This window comes from Anabas testudineus, chromosome 16 (assembly GCF_900324465.2).
Source record: "Anabas testudineus chromosome 16, fAnaTes1.2, whole genome shotgun sequence".
NCBI lineage: Eukaryota > Metazoa > Chordata > Actinopteri > Anabantiformes > Anabantidae > Anabas > Anabas testudineus.
In genome coordinates, this window is record NC_046625.1 from 15,152,749 (window position 1) to 15,174,954 (window position 22,206).

The window sequence follows — 22,206 nt, forward strand, 5'->3', positions numbered from 1 at the left end:
AACACAAAAACATTCATTATTATTATTATTATTATTATTATTATTATTACAAACAAACTGAGCTTAATAACACCTTTTGACCACCAGGCTGCGCGCTTGTCTTGTAAAACTCGACCCTGGTTTCTAGCCTCTGCTTGGACAAAGCAGCATTACTCAGCATTAGGCCTGAAACACACCACAGCCAGAACAACACATCAGCCAGCTCACCAAGCTTAGTGAGTAAATCACTAAATCGTGTTCCCCTTTATATATATACACACACGGGTTTTATTAACTTATTTATTTATACTTGGTTCTTAAATATGCAGCTCTACACCGTGGACGGACTATGATGAGTCCCCACAGTGTGGACTGACTGTACGCGTCGCGGTGCCGTCACAGTTACGCACGGAGGAAAGCTGCGCTGCTATTGGAAAATCTTTTTGCCCTCCCATCCGCCTCGCTCCATCCTGTCAGCCAGAGGTTACACTATCCGGGATTATGCTCGCAAAAATGTGAATTTTGTCCAAACACCACAGCCTGTTGGGTGTTTGTTGTGTTAGTGCGGCTATCGGCTCACCTCCCCGGCGGCGGATCGAGCCCCGTGTGCGCAGAGCAGCTCCAGGATTTCCTCGGCTTCTCGTGGAGGTTGCTGAACGGGACGGCGGAGCATCGACTGAGGTGCGTCCGATAAGACAAGTTGTACTTTGAATTTTGCACGGCTGCCGCATCATTTCCTGCTCCGTGTGCCCCAAAAAGACGCGGAGCACAGGCTCCTGTCAGTGTGTCTGTAAATAACGCGGGGCTGTCACTGCGAGGCCCGCTGTTTGCAGTCAGCACCCAGCCTGAGGATGTGCAGGCTGTTTTCAAGCTGCAGAGTACAGCAGCATTTCGACATGTTATAGCTGAGTAGCTGCTCAAAGTTCACATAACTGCACTGATCATATTTACCATCCAGTGTTCTCCATCAGGTTCCCGGCGCACTGCTCGATCCGCTTCACCGAGATGCTGCCCTGCCTGCAGAGAGTCCTGCGACCCGCCCTCACTCTGAGAGCCGGGACTAGGCTGCCCTCAGCCGGACTCAGCAACCATCCAGCCCCCGCCACGGCACGGCTCGCTCCGGAGCCGCCGCTCTCCACGCTGGTGCAGCGGTGTAACCTGGGCACACACCCGCTGAAGGAGCCCGTGGAGCCCCTCAACTCGCCCCGGGGAGCCAAGGAGTTTATTTATAGCCTGCACCCGTCCGAGCGCACCTGTCTGCTGCGAGAGTTACACAGGTTCGAGTCCATAGCTATAGCTCAAGGTGAGTGGTGTGTTTGGAGTGGGTTAATACTGTGTGTTTTCACTGAGGATGTATTAAGTATCTTAAGGTTATTATTAAACTGTCCAGCAGACTCATGCAAAGGCCCATTTAATAAGGAACAAATGATTAGTAAGTGTGTAAACAGTGCATCACCCTGCTCAGCAGGAAAGTAGCAGCATCAGCTACACACAGTTTTCATACACATCACTTTAGTGGGATTATCTGTTGGACACAGACAACAGTAACATTACGGTACAATTAATGCTTCCCAGCAAAGGTTCAAGTGCAATGGCTGTTACAGCAGTGGGGTTTTTCAGTGCAGCACTGAGGCGTCCTGGGTTTCATGAAACACAAGAACGAAATTATGAGAATAGAGTACGGGAGAAGACGCAGGAGCACAGAGAGAGAGAATGCTCCACAAAAAGGAAGTGGGCCCATCAATAAAGAGAGAGACGAGAGGGAGGGAAAGAGGGACGACGTGAGTGATGAGGAGGACGCTTTACAGCATTTCAGGCTCTCTGGCAGCTCATGTCCCCACTACATTTCCCCCTAAGGAGGGAAGTGCGTAGAATATACTTTAAAATATATCACCATCATTTTCTTTGTTTGATTTCTTTCCCCCATAAAAAACAAACGTATCCTGTCAAAGGAGATTTTCAGGTAGGTATGATATGATTTTTCTGTTTCTTGGTGACACCGTCCTCCATCATAACGTCTAAACTTAAATATAACACAGGGAGGGAAGAACGCTGCTATGTGGGCTGATGTCGATCAGGTCACTCATCTCTCTCCATGAGCACTGGAAGTGGTGATACAGCTACACTTCTGCAGCTTTAGTGGTTGTAGCGGTGATAATGATGCTGAAAGCAGTAATTACAGAGATTGTAAGCAAAGACACAGTCTGACGGCATCACCCAGTGGTTGTGTTACTAAAATATGATTCACAAAACCTTCGCGTGTTGTTTAGCAGACCCATTCTGCACTCGGAGGAAGTGTAGCCGGCTCACTTATCATTACACGGGGTCCTAACGAGATCTTCCATGCTCACCAATACTAATAGCGCATCATTGTCCCGTCAGATGTGGCTGACTGCATCCTGACTGTGTGCTGCGAGTCTTCCTCTGTGAGCCGCAGCTGCTCTGCAATAGTAACGCTGAGCAAACAGCGATGCACGGTCACGTTTGAAGCATCAAAGCCTTCAGCCTTCTGCCAGGTTAATTCAAACGTGCACAAATGACAAGTGAACATGTGAGAATAATGGGAGGGAGTGTACAGAGGTGACATTACACAGAGGACAGCAGCTGTCACCTGACTGGGCACCGACTGGCTGGATCTTGCTGACATTTTGACCTCCGCACTATAAAAACCACCAGGTGTTCTCTCAGCTACTGTATACAACCTGCACACAGCGGAAGCTGAACCGCTGATTTCTGGACTGGTTAACTCGCACTCTTCTGATGTCTGACAACCTTATCAACATCCACCATCATTCCACCCAGAGGCTGCCAGGGACTTGAAGCCGGAGCCTCATCTTGACGGCTACCTGGGGATTTGCCGACTGGTGAGGGAGCTGGATGTCCGCATGTGGCTGAATCTCACGGGAACTCCTCTGGGTTAATAGAGTTACTAGAACATGAAGTTACAGAAAAACTAGTGCTGGATGCTAAATGGAGCACAGCAGGGGACAAGTTCTGTTGCTTTTTTATTTCGTAACGTTTTTTTTAGAAGCTGGCTGCGATACATAAGTATCTTACAGCAGAAAAGTGTTGCAGAGCCAGTGTGGTGAAGGCTTCATGACAGATTAGAAGAATAAACCTCAACTGGGAACAAAAGCGTGACCTCACACCTTTGCATTTGCGTGTGGATCTGGACGGATTTCTCATTAATTACACTGTCAGAGACCTCGGATGAAGCTTTCACTTCACTGAAGATGTTCTACAGCCCATTTGTGGCAGGGAAGCGTTTGGCTGAGCCGTGATGTAGATATTTGAATGAACCAAATAGCTCTCTGGCTGTGACTGGGACATTCACATCTCAGAGAAATGTAAATAATTAAGTTAGAACAAATGTAAGAAGGCGCTGGTGATTGTTTGAATCTCACTGTGATCTCAATCTCAGTGTTCAGTTTGGCTCATGTAGGAGTAGGCTAGTTGAAAGCACACAGACAGAGGACGCAAAGATTTGCAGAAGGGACGGACTGGTGAGAAGATCCTTCCGATCCATCTGGACTCGGTGACTCAGTGACGTCCACTGTACCAACGTGATTTTCCCACAAGCCTGCTGGTGAAAAGGGAAAAGGAAGAGGGGAAGAGGCACTCCTCTCTCCGTGGAGGAGTACTGTCGAGTTAATTGGGGACGCAGAAGGAGGAGAGACAGAGAGCAGCGAGTTCGCTTTGTTCTTCACCTCGGAGCAACATCTTAACAGACATCAACAAACAAGTCAAACTTCCTCCTTCCTGAGAGTTTCTGTGCTCGGTACTGACGCTGTATCCTCTCATCCACTTTCAGATTATAGACTTCTTGCCTTTTTTCATTCTACCTGAGCTTAAAAGGTGTTGTTCTCATGCTAATTCACACAGAAACACATCATTCATCATCAACTGTAACAACAACACAGCAGCAGCTATTAATAACTAATAAGTTTCAAGGCGCCGCGGGGGGGCGAACGTTTCTAAACTGCACAGGGTGCTGGACTTATGAGAGCCGACACCTGCTGAGCTTGTCCTTTCCTTTAAGGCGCGCCTTATGTGCAGCATGTGCAGTGAAATGAGTCGTTTGAAAATGCTAGCGTCCGTTTTCCAGCTGACCTTTCAAGACAGCAGCACCTTAAATATGTATTTGGAGGCTGCACACGTGATGTCCTGGTGAAAGAGTGTGCAGCAAAATCTAACAGTAGCAAGCAGCCAGTCGACGATCCGCGTAGGAGACACGGAGTACGCCGCCGTTCCCTTAATTGCATCCACGTTTCACTGACTTGCGTCTTAGATGCATGGGGTGATGCAAGGACCTTCCAGGCAGCAGCCAGGCAGTAATGAAAATGTTATCATTTAGAATATGTGAAATCTTTCTGTCTCTCAGAGCCGAGACACGTGGATCAAGGCCGGAATCAGATTACGCAGAACAAGCTTAGATGAACTTATTATGCACAGCAGGATGTGCTCGATGTTCAGGGGGGTGGTTGTTTTCTGGGAGAGGTCGTGAGCTTCAGAGCGTAACAGACAGGAAGGCGTGTTGTTCTTTTCATAGGACAGTGTGACCCCTGAAAACGGCACCAACCCATTATTTGTCACCTGCGTTGTGTTGTCTCATCACTCACTGTCCTCAGTTCCTCTCGTTTGGCCCCTTCCTGTCGTTCAACCACATCACACCACACTTTTTATACCTGGCTGTTTTCTCCTTTGGCCACCTGGTCCCACTGAGGCTTCAGCAGCTGACCTTGCTACAGTCCCCACGGCTGCTGATGTCAGTACAGCCCCATGAGACTGAAGTCAGCACTTTATCGTAGATATAAAGGTTAGTGTTCTCTGCACATGCACACATCCCATAATAAACTGGTATCTAAATGACTGGACTCCACTTAGGAGAGCTACATTCAGCATCGTTGTGTTGTGCAGGCAGACTTCCTGTCATCGCTAATTTAATCAACAATGGCTCACTGTCACAGTAAGTCTGCTGTGAGAAAGGTCTGTTTCTCCTGTGTAATCCTGGACCTGTCAGAAAAGGTCAGCAGACGCGTGAGGACGACGGGCTGCACAGAGGTCCTTATCAGACATATTTAGGCGTAAACACCTGTGCACATCACCGGCGAGCAGCGTCTTTAATTCTCGTCGTCTGCTCGGTGACTAATTGACTCCTTTGAGACCAGGTTGCACGAGATGAACTGCAGTTGTCACGCTCGGACGACGGAAAACATGTCTCACTTTGACTCAGCTCCAGGCTGAAGAGTCATGACTTTGAACTACTGCAGCAGGATTTGTGGTGGCGAGCATTTCCTGTGATATAGGTTTGTATCACCATCCTCGTTGGGGAAGAGTTGAAACATTGTGTTGGTATTAATAGAGACTGTTGATTAATTTAACAAGCGTGGCCTCCCGGGGACTATACTGTACCTCGGCGTTGGGGAAGTCGTTGTTAGGTGTCTTTGGTGTGAGTTATTTTAGGCAGCCCACCGCTCAATTAAAATGATTTCCTTTCTTTTCCTTTGTTCACGCTGGCTGAGTGCCGACTGCAAGATAAATAGAACGCTGCTACCATCTCATCTTCCCGTCTCTGATGGTTTTCGCTTCTTCAGGGGGATAGTTTGAAGGATTTGTGGTTGTTTTGTCTGTTTCTCTGTTTCGTTTCACGGACGCCTTAATTGGCACTGTGGGAATAGACGGGTGTGTGTCGCACAGAGGTCACTGGACTCGCACACAAATTAGTTGTATGCTGCAGTTTAACTTCACTGTCGGGCTTGAGTTTGTCCAGTCCTTTGACTGGTTATTTATGGTTTCACTGGAAGTATTTTAAGCTGTGAGATGATTCAGAACTACAAATGTTTTAACTCCTTAAACTAGAGTGAGTGAATTCTAAGAAAACTGGGCACAGACAACATTTCACTGAGCTAACAACTCAATTTATGGAACTGCTTCTTCAAAACCTTATTATCTATTAAAGAATATTAATAATTGCTACCGAACCATCTTGACCCACATTCTGTGGGCTGTGATTTCCTTTTTTTTTTTTTTTTTTTTTTTTTTTTGCTGTCTCATAAATCACAGGACAATAGCGAGGTGCTGTACAGTTGATGGATGGATGTAGCCTTCAGTTGTCCCTGTTCTGTTGAACTCCAGACAAGCCTGCTGGGTCACACACATACCAGCACATAAAATGGTGATATACTGTAACTTCATGCAAATAAACACACTCACACACCTTCACACTACAGTTGAATAAAAGCTCAAAAATCGATAACGTCCTAAGGGGAAACAAGAAGGTTGTGTTAGTCGGTATTGGCCAGACACACACACACACACACACACACACTGCGCTGCTGCTGCAGATTTTCTTGTTTCTGCTCTTGTAACTCTAACACCTGAATTCCCAGGAACTGTTGTTGCCTCTATTTGTCGTTTTCATTGAGGCAAATGAAACTCTCTGAATGCACCAACAGACATTTAACAGTGATCACAGCGTTACGCTGAGAGAGAACTTTGCTTCTGGGTTCCTCAACAGGGAAGCAGAAATGAAGAAGCTGAGTGTTAATGGTCACTTTTAAACTGGGGTTCTCAGATTGCACGTCTTACAGTAAAAGACATCTGGCTGTGTGAGAAAGGAGTGCAGTCTGATGCAGAAGTGAAGTATTAGTTTCTCTGTAAATAACGTGGTTCATGCCGGATCTGTGCTGTGAGGTCGACTCAGCCGTTGGAAGGATACGACGTAAGAGACGGCTTGAGAAGAATGAAACATGGCTGCTGTGGTATTTAATCATGCTGCGTATCGCAGCCCATTAAATATTTTCACCACTTCTGTCTGTTGAAATTGAATTCTCTGGAGACGGCCGGTCTGGGGGATTTAAGACTCCATGCAATCAATACTTTTCACCAGAGGAGTTCTGGGAGCAGTGGCATTAACAGTGGCTGGATGAACACGGTGGATTGGGGCTGAAAAACCCTGAGATTCTGTTTCTGAGATTTTTTTTTTTTCCATGACTATTGATGAGTGTGTGACTCAGCTGCATTTTCATTTGATGGCAGAAGATACTGTCTTACTACAGATACATTTGTATGTGTATGTGCTAAACATAGGCTGATGGCTGAGAATGATTCAATATCAGCTGTTCACAACTTGTGCGATAGAGCCGGCTCATCAGTAAGCGCAGGGGGATCTTTGAAGGCTTTAAATTAAATCCAACAACCCCTGAATGAGTGATAAATGGAGAGAAGCGTGTTCTGGTGTTTAATTGGCAAAGCCATCCATCTTCTGCGGAGAGGATCTTTGTCTCCAGACAGTTACTTCCTGTCTTGTCACCAGAGGGTTTATGCTTTTTTGTAGCTGAAACCTGTGAAGGGAGATAACAGTGCTCACCGGGGACTTTGAAAAGAAGAATTTCATTGTGGCACAAGGTGCTGCAGATGAAGCCAGAGACAGGATGGAGACGGGCCAAGAAAGCCGCACACACTTCTTTTGTTTTTTGCATTTCATGACGTTACAGCCTGTATTTAAATGTTATAATGAGGTTAAATTGATCTATTAAAACGGGGATTGTGCACATAGGGAGTGTGTCTGTGTGTAAACACATGTCTGGAGGCTGGGATGGGGTTTTAGCAGAGGCAGACTCTGTTGGGATTCGAGCCACCTTCAGCCTCATCGGTAACAGAAGCAGTGTAATAACACCTGTAAGTGCTGGAACAGACTTCGTTATGTGGACGAACATTCCCGCTGACCTTACTGCAATGAATCCAGTTTCACAGAACCCACAGAGAAGCGCGTCTTGCGTCTTCAGCTTTCAAACCGCTGTAATTATCTTGTGTTTTACAGCAGGTCCTGATGTCGCTTCGCAGCTCAGTAACTGTTAAATCTGATGTGACACCGACTTTGTTCTGCAACTCATCACAGAAACATAGCTTCACTTACCTTTAACTTTTGTTTCTACATAGCAAATTAGTGACTAGGTCTCAGTGAAGTACTTTTATTTTCATTCTTGCTATATTAGAGGATTTTTTTTCCACTTGAAAAACTGTTAACTTGAAACAGAAAACAATGGCCTGTCATACCGTAACCCCCCCTCCCTTTCTGTTCCCCTGTGCGTCACCCAAATTATAATCATTGTGCTGCAGGCTCCCTCTGAGGCCTGATTGGGAGGAGAATTAGAATTTTTCTCGCTTCACCTTTGTCGTCTGTTGTGTCTCGCTCAGATGACGTGCCGACAAGTAACCCTTTAATAACTGTGCGATATCTTTTCCCATCCACAAAAAAGAAACGCCGGGCAAATGAGATGTGTATTTATAATTCATACATAATTCATTTCTTCTTTGCAGGGCAGCTGGATATTGCACCACCTACTGCAGCACAGTTAAGATACGGTAAGAAGGTTTTATAATGTGTCTATTTCAGTGTTGTTAATTGCATTGTTTTAAAATATGATTAGTAATCTTGCAGCATGACAGCCTGAAATGACATCCCTCATTTAATCATCAGTTAACCCAGCAGACTAATTAAGGATCAGTCTTAAGTGTAATTAATGAGAAGGTTATTCTGGTTGCACGATTTCCCCAAAGGAAAGGTGGAAAAAGTGCTGCATATAAACCACAGATCAGCAGCCAAAGGTAGAAACAGCGAAACAAAACTATGTAATCTGATTCTAAGGTGCAACAGTTTAGAGGACTGAATACTATATCAGCATTCAGTGAGCGACAGATTTACTGATTTATTATGGTTTAGAAATTTCCTATTAGCTGCCAATGGTGTTGTTTGTCACCCTAGCATCCATAAATACCCATAAATAACCCAGAACAGATGACTTATACCAGGGTTGGCCACTCCTGACTTATACCATAGAGCAAAAAACAATATGCACAAGGAATATAAGATAATATAAGATGAGGCTACAATAAAAGAAAAAACACCTTTAATTTGAATGAGCACACATCCCAGAGGATGATAGGATATGTTTATGAACAATAGCATATACAGTATGAAAATGTGTTTGATCTGCTTAATAACAGCTGTTGAAGCTAAAGAGGCTCTTTAGAGTGTGGTATCTTTCAGGTCATACTGGATACACATGAATGTAATCCACCTGCACACACACACACACACACACACACACACACATCAGAGTGCTTATGCAATCATACTTCACTCTGTGGTGCTCAGTTACTGACATGACCTCAGATCCCGCTCTTCCTCCTCCTCCTCCTCCTCCTGCTGAGAGGCTGGAAATCCTGCAGCTTCCACAGTTCATCTTTTCTTGTATCTTTCCTTTTCTCTCTTGCAGTTTAACAGAGACCTTAGATAAGCAGGATAATTGGCCCAGGGAAGAGCAGAGCATCTAGAGGTGAAAGTAAAGCAACATTTTAATGTAAAAACCTTATATTATATAGATATATTCAACACAGGGACATCAAATGTTCATTGGCTTATAGACTCCAGACTCAGCGCTCCTGTGCTTTTCTTATCTTTGCCAATTAAATAGGTTAGGCAGGTCAGGTATGTGATCGCAATATTAACATACCCAGACAGCACAGGGAGCCGACCTCTGCCAAGAAGAAACGAGTAAAGTTTGACCTGATGATGGCACGAGGGGAAAGATGGCTTAGCATGAAGTAGCACATACAATTAAGATCAGTTATAATGCTGTAAACATGATAAATGTTTCAGTGTCCAACTGAAATATTCCCTAAAATAGCTAAACAATTGGTCGTTTTATTCACCAGGTACAACAAAGAGTGAAGTCATTGGAAAATAAAAGTGAGACTAAAGGGAAAGATGCTGTTAGAATGACTTTCAGGCAGTGGAGGTTGTGTTGTGGCGTAGCGTTACTGTAAAGTCTCTTTTTAAGATGTGGGTGAGTTGGTGTTTTGTGTTGTGAAGCTCCAACTGTACGATAAAAAGATTCCTACTATGTGCTGAGGAAACACCGACATCAGTCACTTGAACTCTGCTTCACTTTGACTGAACTTCTCTTGAACTTGAACTAGAGTAAACTTTCCTCAGAGTATAGGCGACATTTAAAATTCATTTTTACAGCACAGACAGTGTTCTGCTGAATATTTCATGTATTTTCTCACACACACACACACACACACACACACACACACACTATTTATTTATGCATGTGTAGTAAAACATTAGGTAGAAACAAAAGTCATTTTTCTGAAAAGGTTCTTTTAATGTTTTGCTGTTACTTGTACCAGTGGCTCTGACTACTGAATAGAAAGGTAGAATCCATTTTAGTATGTACTCATATACAGTATACACTACCACACCAAACGTTGAACAAATGAATAAACCTGTATTAGCAAATGCAACATGCAATTGGACTGTAAATATGCCTTTAAAAAACATGTTCACAGTGTATTACTTAACAATGTAATGTTATAAAATCTGTTTTTTATGTTAGAACAGCTAGTGAGTAATGCCTCTCCAGCGTCTCCACAGCTAATTTTCCGATCACACGTTTCTTTTTGTGTTTAGTGAAATACCGTTCTTGTGTCTTCTCATTGTGTTCATTATGCTACAGTTCTGCTCTGCAGGGCTCGAGGCTTCTGCCTAATGGGTTCTTCATCAAACGCGCTCCATAAGTTCTGTTTGTTTTGTCTGATGGTGATTTATTGTTTGTGTTTGTTAACCTTCCAGTTCTGCTGCACAATGCAATCCCTTTCGTCGGCTTTGGATTCCTGGACAACTGCATCATGATCGTTGCAGTAAGTGACAGAGATGGTGATAGAGAGCGGTTTAGTTCGATTGCCACACTTGTGTATTAAGAATTCATTATACTCAAAGTACTGTAGGACTCATTGGACAGAAGCATCGAGGCGGAACGAGAGAAATAAATCCCGATTACTTCAGTGTTTGTTTCTTCTTTCAGCTGCAGTCGCCTTCTCATCACTCTCCTTTTTCTTTGTATAATTCTTTTAATATTCTATATTAAAACAATCCGTGAATGTTTTATTCAGGTGCCTGTGTCAAGCTTACCCACTCTTTATTATGGCTTCTCTTTGAAGCCAAAATATAGTTTTTTCAGGGAAATCCACACAGAGCAAAATAATGAAATCTAAGATAAAAAAGTAACAGGATGATACTTCTCCCAGAATAAAGAGTAATCTCTCAGACTGTGTGCTCAGCAGGGCTCTTATTTCAACACCCGGGTGAGGAATACTTCGAGGGGCCTCTACACAGAGCTAAACAGACAAAAGTATAAAGAGAAATATGGTAAATAGAATCTAATGAAATGGAATATCTGTGCCCCAAAGCAATAAACTCTAGCAAAAGGTAATAACATGCTGATCTAAAATATTTAGACCATAGTGCTCTGACGATCTCAGGCTTATTTCTTTTATTGTATGAAATAAGAAGAGTGTAGCACAACTAGAAACCTCTAATCTTCAGAGACAGTTTTTCTATTAGAAGTAGAGCGGTGTAGACTCGTATTAGAGGTTATATATATTTCACCATGTTACTTTAAGTTAAAACCTTCCTACAGAAATTTTGGATCAGACTTAAAAGTAAAGTGAGGATGAAAAAATTGTGTGAATGATTGTGTGGACGATGAACTGTAGTTTGTTTTCTGAATATCATTAACAAAGAACATGATGCACCACAGACAAACAGACTGAGCTTTTCTGTTTTAAAGACGTCGTGTGTGTGTTTTTTTCCCCAGGGCACACAGATCGAGTTGTCCATCGGCGTGGTCCTCGGCATTTCAACCATGGCGGGTAAGAGAAACACGTGACCTTACTGTAACTGACCGTGACAACCGAAGAAGCAGACATGTTGCTTAAACTCAGTAAGCATGCGCGTTAATAAATGCGTGTTTATGTTGACATGTTTCCAAATCAACAAAAGAAGCTTTAATGATGCAGCCAATGATGTCGAATGAGCGTCGAGTTGTCCACTTAGCTCAGAGAGGAACATTTGCATTTTAATATCATCACGAGATCCTAATCGATGTATCTGGTGACATTGTGGTTTTCATGTGACATTACACTGACTGTGAATGCAAATAGGTGCTTTGAGAAGACGTGCGTCTTTTTTTTACCACCAACACTCATCAATGTAATGATTTATGCTAATGCAGCCAGCATTAGTGAAATCTCCGTCTGTTTCATTGTTATTTTCTTACTATTCGCCCTCTTCACTTTATCAGTCCCGTCCAGATTTTAAATGTCTAAATGCGACCCGCATCTGTCATCATCTGTGTATGGTGAGATTTTCCAATCCAAACGGCTACAGACAGCGACTGACAGACAAAAACTAGACTGAGCGTCTGGTCTGTCCTCAAACACCCTTAACCCTGTTTCCTTCACTCCTTTTTCACAGTTACTCATTCCTGCTACACTCGGTCTGCAAATCAAGACGCTGCAGTTATCCACCTCAGTCCGCAATGATTTAGCACCAGTGTCAAGGCCGTAGTCGAGTCCTCCAATCGCACATTTATCTAAGAGACTAATTTCTCTCAGCTGGCCTGATTGATGATGGAGGCTGCGCCGTTAGAAATGATCTGCTGCTGAGTTGGGCTAATTACATCGTTTAAATAGAGGCAGTGATGTGAAAATATACACGTAGGATTAAATCCACTAAAAAGAAAAATGTCAGCTTAAGTTGTGAACGCACAATGTTGCCCTCACTCTGTCGAGACTCGTCATCTTTATTAGATTCTGATAGTTACTTTGCCTTTTTGTTCTCTTTTCACACTTTTACTAGCATCTTAGTGCATCAGGTGCACACACCTGTATGCCAACACGTCTGTGCAGAGTGTAGCTGCACTGAAGAACTAATGTGTTTTGCTGATGTTGTAAAAGGCCTTCAGGTTTAGGTAGTGGTTCACGTGGACCTCACATTCCCCAGGCTGTGAACCTTATGAACTGCAATATACAGTAGAGCTCGTAAGTGAGCCTTGCAGACAAAAGAGAGACACACCAATAAAAAGTTCCCACTGGCTCCTATTTGTCATTACACATAGTTTCACGGCCCATTTATCCAGCAGTAGTCGCCGGTGGAAAATACACACGCAGGCAGAGATGCTGTCTGTGGGTGAACTCATTTGTGTATTTAGCTTCAGGTCCAGAACGTTTCAGAAAGTTCCTGCGAAACGTCCATCAGAAAGTCTGTGTTTAAAGTGACGGAGGGGACGTGTGTTAAATAAATGATTGGATATTAATGTGTGTTGATCCAGAAGTTACGTGATAATCGCCAAATCCCTTGTATCTGAGTGTGTGAGAGGGTGATTGTACCTCTCAACACACTGTCGAGGCCGACTGACACTGACACAGAGCAGTGAGTTGAAGGCAGACAGCTGATGTTAGCTGGTAATTACATTTAAGCAGCTTCACCACATAATCGAACCTGATGGGCTTCCTCGGGGGGGGGGGGGGGGGGGTTGTACTGTGACACAAAGCAAAAGATGATATTGCAGCAACAAATGTAACAGCAAAGACAAAGTAAAGTTCATCTGCAGTTTCATAAAAATGAAAATATGAATAGTATGTCTGAGAAGCCAGAATGATTTCCCCATGTAGAACAAATCTACTGTGTGTTTTGGCACCAACTGACTGGCCAAGAATTGAAAACTTGGAGACTTTCACCCTCCTCCCACTGTGAAGATGTGGTAGAAGTAATCCAAAGAGCTTCTCACCGAGCAACGAGCTCACATGTTTGATAGGAGCCAAATGCAACCGAACCAGCAACTTACTAACACTGAAACACTGATGATTAGCTCCAGCGGGCGGTCGAGTCTCTCTCCAGTCAGCTCGGGTTCACCAGCCTGCTGAGACACAGTAAACAACAGTTGCCGAGATGGGAGCACACACTGGCTTCACTCATTAGACCCAATTCCTCTGTGTTAAATCGTGTCGGTGTGGGTCCTGTGGATAAGTTGTTCAGATGCACAACTACAGACTCGCAGTAGGCAGAACATAATGACAGCCAATGGATGCTTGTTTAGGTACGTTTATGTTTCTTTTCAGACCTTGTAGCTCAAGATTACATCAGAGGACTCAAGACCTCCTTCCACAGCTTGATGGAGATTGTGCCTGATCAGCGACGGCACTGCTGCTTTGCTTCCGTTCCCCTGAGGGTTTCCGTGGCAGCTGTAGCAAATCTCCGAGTCACGGACGAGCAAAGAACACGCTTTATCCTCTTCTTTAAGAGCGGTGCTACGACAGTAACAGACAAACAGCAGAATAAGTCGATTTTTTCTGGTCTTCCACTCTCCAGCATTTCTCTCCCTACAGTAGTGACAGAGACGAGAAAAAGTGACACAGCAGACAGCAGCACCTCATTATCAGTACTTCTGAAACTTCACCCAGCCTGTCTTCCAGTATTTTCCTATATTGTGTGTGTGTCATTTATTACATTATTACAACTGAAGTCAGTAACCTGTTAAGGGGATGGAGTCCTGCTACCTAGCAGTGGTAGACAGTGTGTGCCATCTTTCAATTTCAATTCACTTTCCAGGCAAACACATTCCATCACTCGTGTCTGTTCTCGGTACAAACCTCAGTTGCCTTCGCTCATTTAGGAATCCTTTCTCTGTCTTTCTCCACATTTTTCTACAGCTGCTGCCCTTGGCAACCTGGTGTCCGATCTGGCAGGACTGGGGTAAGAATTTCTCACACACACACACACACTTTCACACAAACACATTGGCAGCTGCTATCCTTCAAGTTTGTGCAACCGCAGCAGCTCGTAGGACGGTGGAAGTTTAAACAGGTCAGTGCAATTTACAATCAATAGTCATTATCACAAAATGAAGGAAAACAAGGTAGTGTGTATCCTGTTGCACTAATATCCCTCACTGTTATATTCAAACTATAACTTTTAACTTAGAATTTTTAATGACACTATAAAGGTAGATGTACCATCTCATCCCACTGCCTCTAGTGAACACTAGGTCGTTAAACAGTTAGTATTAAACGGTAATTATTTAATTTAGCCCAGAGGAAGATAAACATAAGCAGCAAGGGTGTAGATGACATTCAGCCACTAGTGGTTTGTGTCCCAGCGGAAAGAAGACTGCAGAGAAAAGCTTAATAATGGGAATTTATCAGTGTGCTTCAGTCTGAATAAAGAGTGTATAATGCTGGGAGTTGGGAAGGTCGCAAGTCATTTATTGATAATCTCTCCCCAGTTTTTCAAAATATTTGTAATAAAATAAAATAATTTAAGTATTAATTGCTTTAATCTGTTTTCCTTCTCTGGCCTCCTTCATTTTTATCATTTCTACTTACAGAGACAAAGCGAAACTGATCTCAAAACCATTTCCCTCTCTGTTACACCAAAGTTAAGATGTAAAAAAAAAATGAAAATCAGTTACTTACTTACTGCCAGCTGCCTGTCAAAGATAAGTATCATGTGATCAATTAAAAAAAAAAAAAAAAGCATAATTTCACTTGCACAGATGTTGCTCCTGAGCCTCCTAGTGGCCACAGGGACCTAAATCTTTTTCCTGCATTAGGGTTAAACAACCGTAATACATGTCGTGACTAATAGTAAAACACCAGATGATACCTGTCTTTCATTGAAATCAAAGATAGTAAGATAGAGTTCTGGAGGACGCAGCAGTGTAATGTGCTGTTGTCTTTGCACTATTTCAACATGATGGATCAGCGACGTTGTTTGACGTGCTGTAAACACTCTTGCTAGACACATTTTTTCTATGTGCGCCTGTGTTTGCCGCTCAATCACAACTGCAAAGTGGAACCCCTGTGACGAGTTTGTCAAGGTGAAACTCGGTTAGACAAGACATCAGGGGGTCTTTTTTTACTTTGACAGATTTGCACTGGGGAACGTTGGAAGCTGTGGCTGTTTTTCTGCTTTGCACACGGTATCAGCAGCGCTCCGGTAGTAGGTGTACTGACATAAACCCTGTGCTTTAGAGTACTCTTAGAATCAGTGGCACTTTAGTTGAGGCTCATTAGACGTCTTGTTGAGGATCCTGAGTAAACGTTGAATCCTTGTTGGATTCAATCTTATTCCCAGGATAGAGAGAATAACTATGCACTAGGGATGCAACTCTACTATCATATCCTATTTCCAATCAGAATAATCAGTGTCTTCAATCAATCAATCAATTTATTATTTAAGGAATAAAATTATCTAGAATAGTAAAATAGTTAATAGAATAGTTATATTCCATTTACAGGAAAGACTCTATTAATATGTTTTGCCTGTCAGAAGGTCTGTACAAGGTCTGCTAACTCATGATGTGACACAGAGGAGCAGAGCACAAATAGACAACGAGACCTGAGATGCTGTTTGGCTAAACACCAGCATCAAGTCAAAGTGGAGAGAGGTGTATTTCTCTTATAAAACACAACACACTTCTGGTCTGGCACTGTTCAGAAGAGAAGAACAGATCATTTCCTCATTTGTCCTCTGACCAATTACTGCTCTCCGTTCCATGCACGCTGTTAAACTGAAAAGATGATTGAGCTTGTTCCACTTCATTTACTATTTTCCATCAATTTTCTTTTGCCTTTTAATAGTTTTATTCTCTGTGCAGCTGTGCTTTTCATGTTTTGATCCAGGTGTAGCTGTCACTCCAGCGTGTTCCCTCTACCACGCCTTTAGTACACAGCATCATTACGCTGCAGTAGCTGTAAATCCTCCCACCCAGCGTCTGTTTTCCTCATTTACGAGACAGTAACTGAGCTCTGTTGCTCCACCTTCCTGCTCCTGTATAGATGAGCAACCTGTGCAATCACAGCCACATGCTATTAGTGTGTGTGTATATTCTTCATATGTAGAGATTTGTGTTTGTTTGTGTGCATCTGTGTATTTTGACAGATGTAGGAAACCAGTTGGACCTTGCAGTTCGTAATCTCGCTCATCAGTCCTTCTGAGCGTTTAGTCAGTTGTTGCCGTGCTTGTGCCGAGCTTAGTCTCAGCTGCTGTTTGTGTGTTTTATGGACACAATGCATCAGTGGCTTTCTGGGGCAGACATGAGATCCAGAAAAGCATTACTGCACTGGAGAAAACAAGACAGGAACTTAGAGGAGATGCATTACTGTCTTTAGGGAATAAAAAATGCAGCTTCTTCATTTATGACAGTATCTGCATCTTCGTGCTATTGCACCTAGTGCATCCTGATAAAAATATTCATTGACTTAGTGTCAGAAATCTTATTATCATCATATTTGCCATCAACCTTTTTATTGTGATGTGCTTCTCTTCATCTTTGTAGTTTAGTTAATAGTAGAATGTTTCACTACTTCTGGTGCAGCCAGGTTGAGATTCTGCTTTCACTTGGTGTCACACAGTATGAACGATGGCTGATTCTTTTCATCATTTCACCGTCATATCTACGAGTACTGACATTGTATGATCTGGATAAAAGCAGAAACAATACGTTTCTACAACTATCATATATAGATTAATAGAATAGTAATAATAGATTCTCTTTTGCCATCATAGTTAGACATTAGCAGAATGAAGATTGATCTAAAAATGTGTTTGTATTTATTAGCTGTAGCTTAGTATTGATATAAACTGAAACAGTTTTTTCTATTCCCAGTCTACTGTGATGAGAGGCTATGTGCATAACACACACACACACACACACACACACACACACAGACACACAGACGCAGGCTTCCTCTCATCACCTCTTTCATCATCTTTTTATCAAATACCCAACTTACCATCACTCCCCTGACTCCACAGCTGCAGCTGAAGCTTGTGTGTGCAGTGAAGTGCGGATTCATTAGTGCCAGTGACCGAACCAGACCTGGCTCAAACTATTGATTCAGAATTCTTTTGACTATACTGGAACTGCTTGACCAGCACGATATTTATGTGCTTCAGCAGCCGCAGGCTGGACACCTGACGTGACACATAACTCGGGTTCAGCTGCTCTCTCTGTATTCAGTGATAACTCTTGGTTGTTAATTCAGTGTGTACCTCACCTACTCTGCTGTAACAAGGCTTCTATAGACTCTTATCACTGTCTAATGTGAATGACTGTACCCGAGAGATGCTGTTTAAAGCAATCTGTGCTGCAGTCTGTCTTTGTTTTGTTGTTTGTGTAAAGCATGCTGGAAACTATTTCATTTATTCACACTGGGGACTCTCTCTCACTCTCTTTGTTATTAGAGTTGATGTTTAAAATCCTGCTGGGTTTGTGACAGATGGCAACAACAAGGAGCAGGCATTAATCTACTGATGTATTTTGTTTATCACTATTATTGCTTGCTTTGACAATTTTTCTCCTGAGCATAAAAATGTCTTTCTGTCGGTGGTCTACTGGATCATTAAGTCGAATTGTTCTTTCTCTACTGCCTCTCTCCTTCTCTTCAGACTGGCAGGTTACGTGGAGGCCTTGGCATCTCGGCTGGGGATGCAGATTCCTGACCTGAGCCCAAAACAGGCCGACATGTGGCAGACCAGAGTCAGCGCCCACATGGTTGGTACCTCTGTACAAACGCAGACAAATCAGTACGAAGAAGAAGCAGTTCTTGTGTAATCACAAACATCAAAGCAGGTCAAGTCTCTGGGACGTGCACTTCTCAATCACTCAGCATTGTGCAAGGATTTAAACCTGAACGATTTTCAATATGCCGTGACTTGTGAAGTGTGCAAAGTAATTAGCTTTAATGAACTTCAGAGATGAGGCGCTAAAGGCCTCTCAAGTGGTTGGGAAAAGTTTTGCCAGGTCTGGCATGTTGGGACATTCCTGTTTTATTTGGTTTTTAGCACAGTAATAGGATACTGAAGCTTCATGTGCACTGTTGTGTTGAATGTAGACTGAACTGGTCCTTATGCTCTAGCGCAACAAACCAGAGTAGGAAGTACAGCTTCTAAATCAAATGGAAAACACGTCTACTGAAGATGGCAGGACTGTAAGGCTGAGGTCTGTGTTTTTGTGCGGATGATTTACAACACACGTTCTTGAACTGTATTTTCTTCAGGGTAAAGCCATCGGGGTTGGCATCGGCTGTATCCTCGGCATGTTTCCTCTTCTGTTCTTCAAGGACGACGACGAGAAGAAAGAAGGCCAGAAGGAGGCGAAGGAGAAAACGCAGCCGCCGCCTGCTGCGACGGAGAGCAGCAAAAACTGACACAGTCATCGCACCAGAGACAAATGCTATTTGGGATCCATTAGAATACTTCAAACTGGGACTGATTGGATTTTACTGGTGGACTGGACTGTATAGAAATGTTATTGAACTCCATACAGCCTAATGAACAGATACTTCACTTTGCAAAGCCCAATCGAACTATCAAAGGTATTCGGAAGAGGATTTTAGATATTATGTGATTGTAGACTTTGAATTTAAGCACAGGGACCGGGGCGTCTCTTGAAAGATGCAAGAGACCATTGATTCTTTGAACTGCTGCTATTTCAGCTATTGCACCATAACCTTACCTTGTTTTGATTGACTGACCCAGGCTGAAACTCATTTATTTGGCTCACACTTCAGTGGCGCCTTTCTCTCCTCCACACAAGTCTGAATCTAAATCTCTGACACTAGATGGTTTGTTGAAAAGTAAGGTAAAAAATATACATATATATCACAACAAACTTTAGAAGCACTGCAGTAAAACAAATTACAATCAAACCTCAGTCAGGAAAAATCTCCAAAGTATGTTTTGTTCACGGTTTCTGATTTGCTGTCAGAAAAAGGTAGGCTGAACAAAGAGCTGTCAAAAACATGATCTGTAGACCTTTTTGAGGATGCTGACTCGGTTTTGAAGCTGATGAATGCATTGGATGCACCCTTCCACATGAAGGGACTGAGTTACTCTTCACTCTCATGCATTCTGGCTGGTGCAGCTCCTATCCTATATCCAAATCCTATGAAGAGCAGCTTAATTCCCCAGTGGAGCTGAGCAGGAAGGAGAAAAATACAGAGGCAAAGAGAGAGAGAGAGTAGCTGTGGCTGACAGATAAGAAATGGTAGCAGCGTACCACCTGAGACTGCTGCCCCATTTGCACTCTCTCTCCAGCTCCAGTATCAGATGATTTGTCTCCCCCAGGTCAGCATCAGCTGACCTCTGCTGCTCCCTGCTGGTCGAGAGCAGGCTGAAATACAGTATATACAACCCCCCTCAAAGTCCAGCTGGTTAAGCTATAATTTAACACTTCATCACATTATTATCATTATTATTATTATTATTATTATTATTATTATTATTATTATTATTATTATTATTATTACTGTTCTGATTTAGATATGCAAACCATGAAGCGGAGGCATGAAGGAGGATCAGACAATATCATCCATCCAATGCTTAATATGCAGCGACTGTTGTTTATGGCTTGAAATCTGTTTCAAAGTTAAACTGGAAGGAAGGAAGTAGATGTCACACGACGCAGTTTCCTCTCAGAAAATGTATTTATTTTTGTTATAATATTGAGACCTGTAATAATATATGTTCCCCCTGTATATTCTGTTTTTGTCAAAGGACAGTGTTAAGAATAGGAATGATCTGTTACAATCTATTAGTGAACTCTAAACCTGACACACTTACAATAGAGACTGGAAAAGATTATGTGGATTTTTAACAGTGATAAAAAAAAAAAGTACTGAACATATTTATGTAGTTAGGATTTTGGAACCAGTTGCTTGATTTTCACCATGCATGCGCACTTAATAAAAAAAAAAAAACATATTGTACATGTTTACTTTGTAAGAATAATAAAAACAACCGGAGTATGTTCTAAAATGATTCATTATAGCAGCGGGATGAATCTCTAAAGCTGGATCAACATACAAGTGATCAGATTTCAGAGCAGAATTCTTTTTTACTAAAACATATTTTATGTTAAGTTAATAGTTCAATAAATCACGCGTCTTTCTTTTGAGACAGCTGATGATAAATGTTTAAAATAGAGCTGTTAGTTTTGTGAAGAGCAAATGTTATGAAAAAAAAAAGACTTAATGAGCAGAATGTGCTGAAAGTAATGATTTCCCACCATAGAAGCAAGTTGCCTTCTTGCATTGCATCATTAAAATGCCTGATTCAGTGCTTACGTCTGTCTTTAGTTTGTAGTCAGTCGTAGGGAGAAAATCTTATCTTACTGTCAAAATCATTTGGGGGCTATTATCTTTTATCTCAATTCACTCTGCGTCATATCTGTGTTCCTGGAAGCAAAAAATGATCTACAGTTCACAGAATCATGAATAATTTTGAATTGATGTAATTTAAATAAACAAACAGGTGAAATGTTAAATCAGTGACGACTGAGACAGAACATTAAACCATCGCTGGAGAGTTTCCACCTTGGTGTATTAAATACTTTATGTTGCAGGTATGAGTTGGACCTTACTTTGTGTCTGCAGTTTCTTTGGTGTGTGTGGACCTGAAATTGTTAAATGATGCACTCTTTACGGGACGTGGTCCCGTCTCTAGTGGATTGCACTTTTTATTTGACACAGTCTATTTATATTGAAGTTGCATTAAAACAGTTTTTACCTTTGCTAGAGATGTGGCGCTAACGTTGGCGGTGTTGGTCTCTGCGTTCATGGTCTACCAATTTGTTCCAACAGTTATTAGATGGGTTGCCATCATGTTTTGCAGAGGCATCATGATCCTCAGCAAAGGCCCTGGATTTCCTCTAGTGTGGCGCTCGCTGCTGCTGGATTTGTTAAGATAAGCTTTGTTGCATTGAGAGTGCAATGAATAACTGCTGTTGCATCAAAACATCTGAAGCCTCAACCCTCCAGAAACGAAGCAATAAGGTTTTAAAATATTCATCACTGGATTTTCCAGGTTTGATGTGTTCCCTGCTGCCTGCGTCTAGATAAAGTCTGAATGTACAGTTATTTCTCTGCCTGGTATGGAGTTTACAAAGACAGAAATTATTTATACTGGCTGATGATATTAGTTTGCAGAGTGCTGGAACAAGCTTATTTATAGTTATGTGTGTCCTACTGTTCTACAAAGTCCCTAAAACAGGTTAAATGTTCCATATAACTTGTTTTTATGGGCCAGTCAAACCATTGTATTGACTTCTTTTAATACATGCTGTGTGATTTCCTGCTTGTTAAGGAGTTTTATCTAACGAGTGGTTGTAGGTGTAATGAAGGTGTTAAAGAATACCACACTTGTAGCCACATGTGTCCATCCTGAACAGTAATTGTACTAATAACATGAATAACAGCGAACATGTTTGATCAGACAAGTAACAACACAGAAAACAGTCCAATCATCATGAGTAATAGCTTACAGAACAGCCAGTAGGCATTTAGTTAATATTCCTATGTGCATAATTTATCACC

The 22,206-nt window shown here is 42.4% G+C and overlaps 1 protein-coding gene across 1 annotated transcript; it reads left to right on the forward strand.

Moving 5' to 3' along the window:
• The first annotated feature begins 447 nt into the window (after window positions 1-447).
• Window positions 448-20,632, forward strand: LOC113169860 (transmembrane protein 65-like). Its single transcript, XM_026371603.1, has 8 exons — window positions 448-660; window positions 951-1,282; window positions 8,302-8,346; window positions 10,622-10,689; window positions 11,646-11,700; window positions 14,542-14,584; window positions 18,281-18,386; window positions 18,892-20,632. Exons 2-8 carry the CDS (start codon window positions 985-987, stop codon window positions 19,039-19,041), a joined length of 765 nt encoding a protein of 254 aa, XP_026227388.1. The 5' UTR covers window positions 448-660; window positions 951-984; the 3' UTR covers window positions 19,042-20,632.
• Window positions 20,633-22,206: the final 1,574 nt, after the last annotated feature.

Excerpts from the sequence above, each read along its gene's own strand:
- LOC113169860 (XM_026371603.1), top strand. The coding sequence starts at position 985 with ATGCTGCCCTGCCTGCAGAGAGTCCTGCGACCCGCCCTCACTCTGAGA. Across the intron at positions 14,585-18,280 it reads TCCGATCTGGCAGGACTGGG|ACTGGCAGGTTACGTGGAGG; the intron begins GTAAGAATTTCT and ends CCTTCTCTTCAG. Across the intron at positions 18,387-18,891 it reads CCAGAGTCAGCGCCCACATG|GGTAAAGCCATCGGGGTTGG; the intron begins GTTGGTACCTCT and ends TATTTTCTTCAG.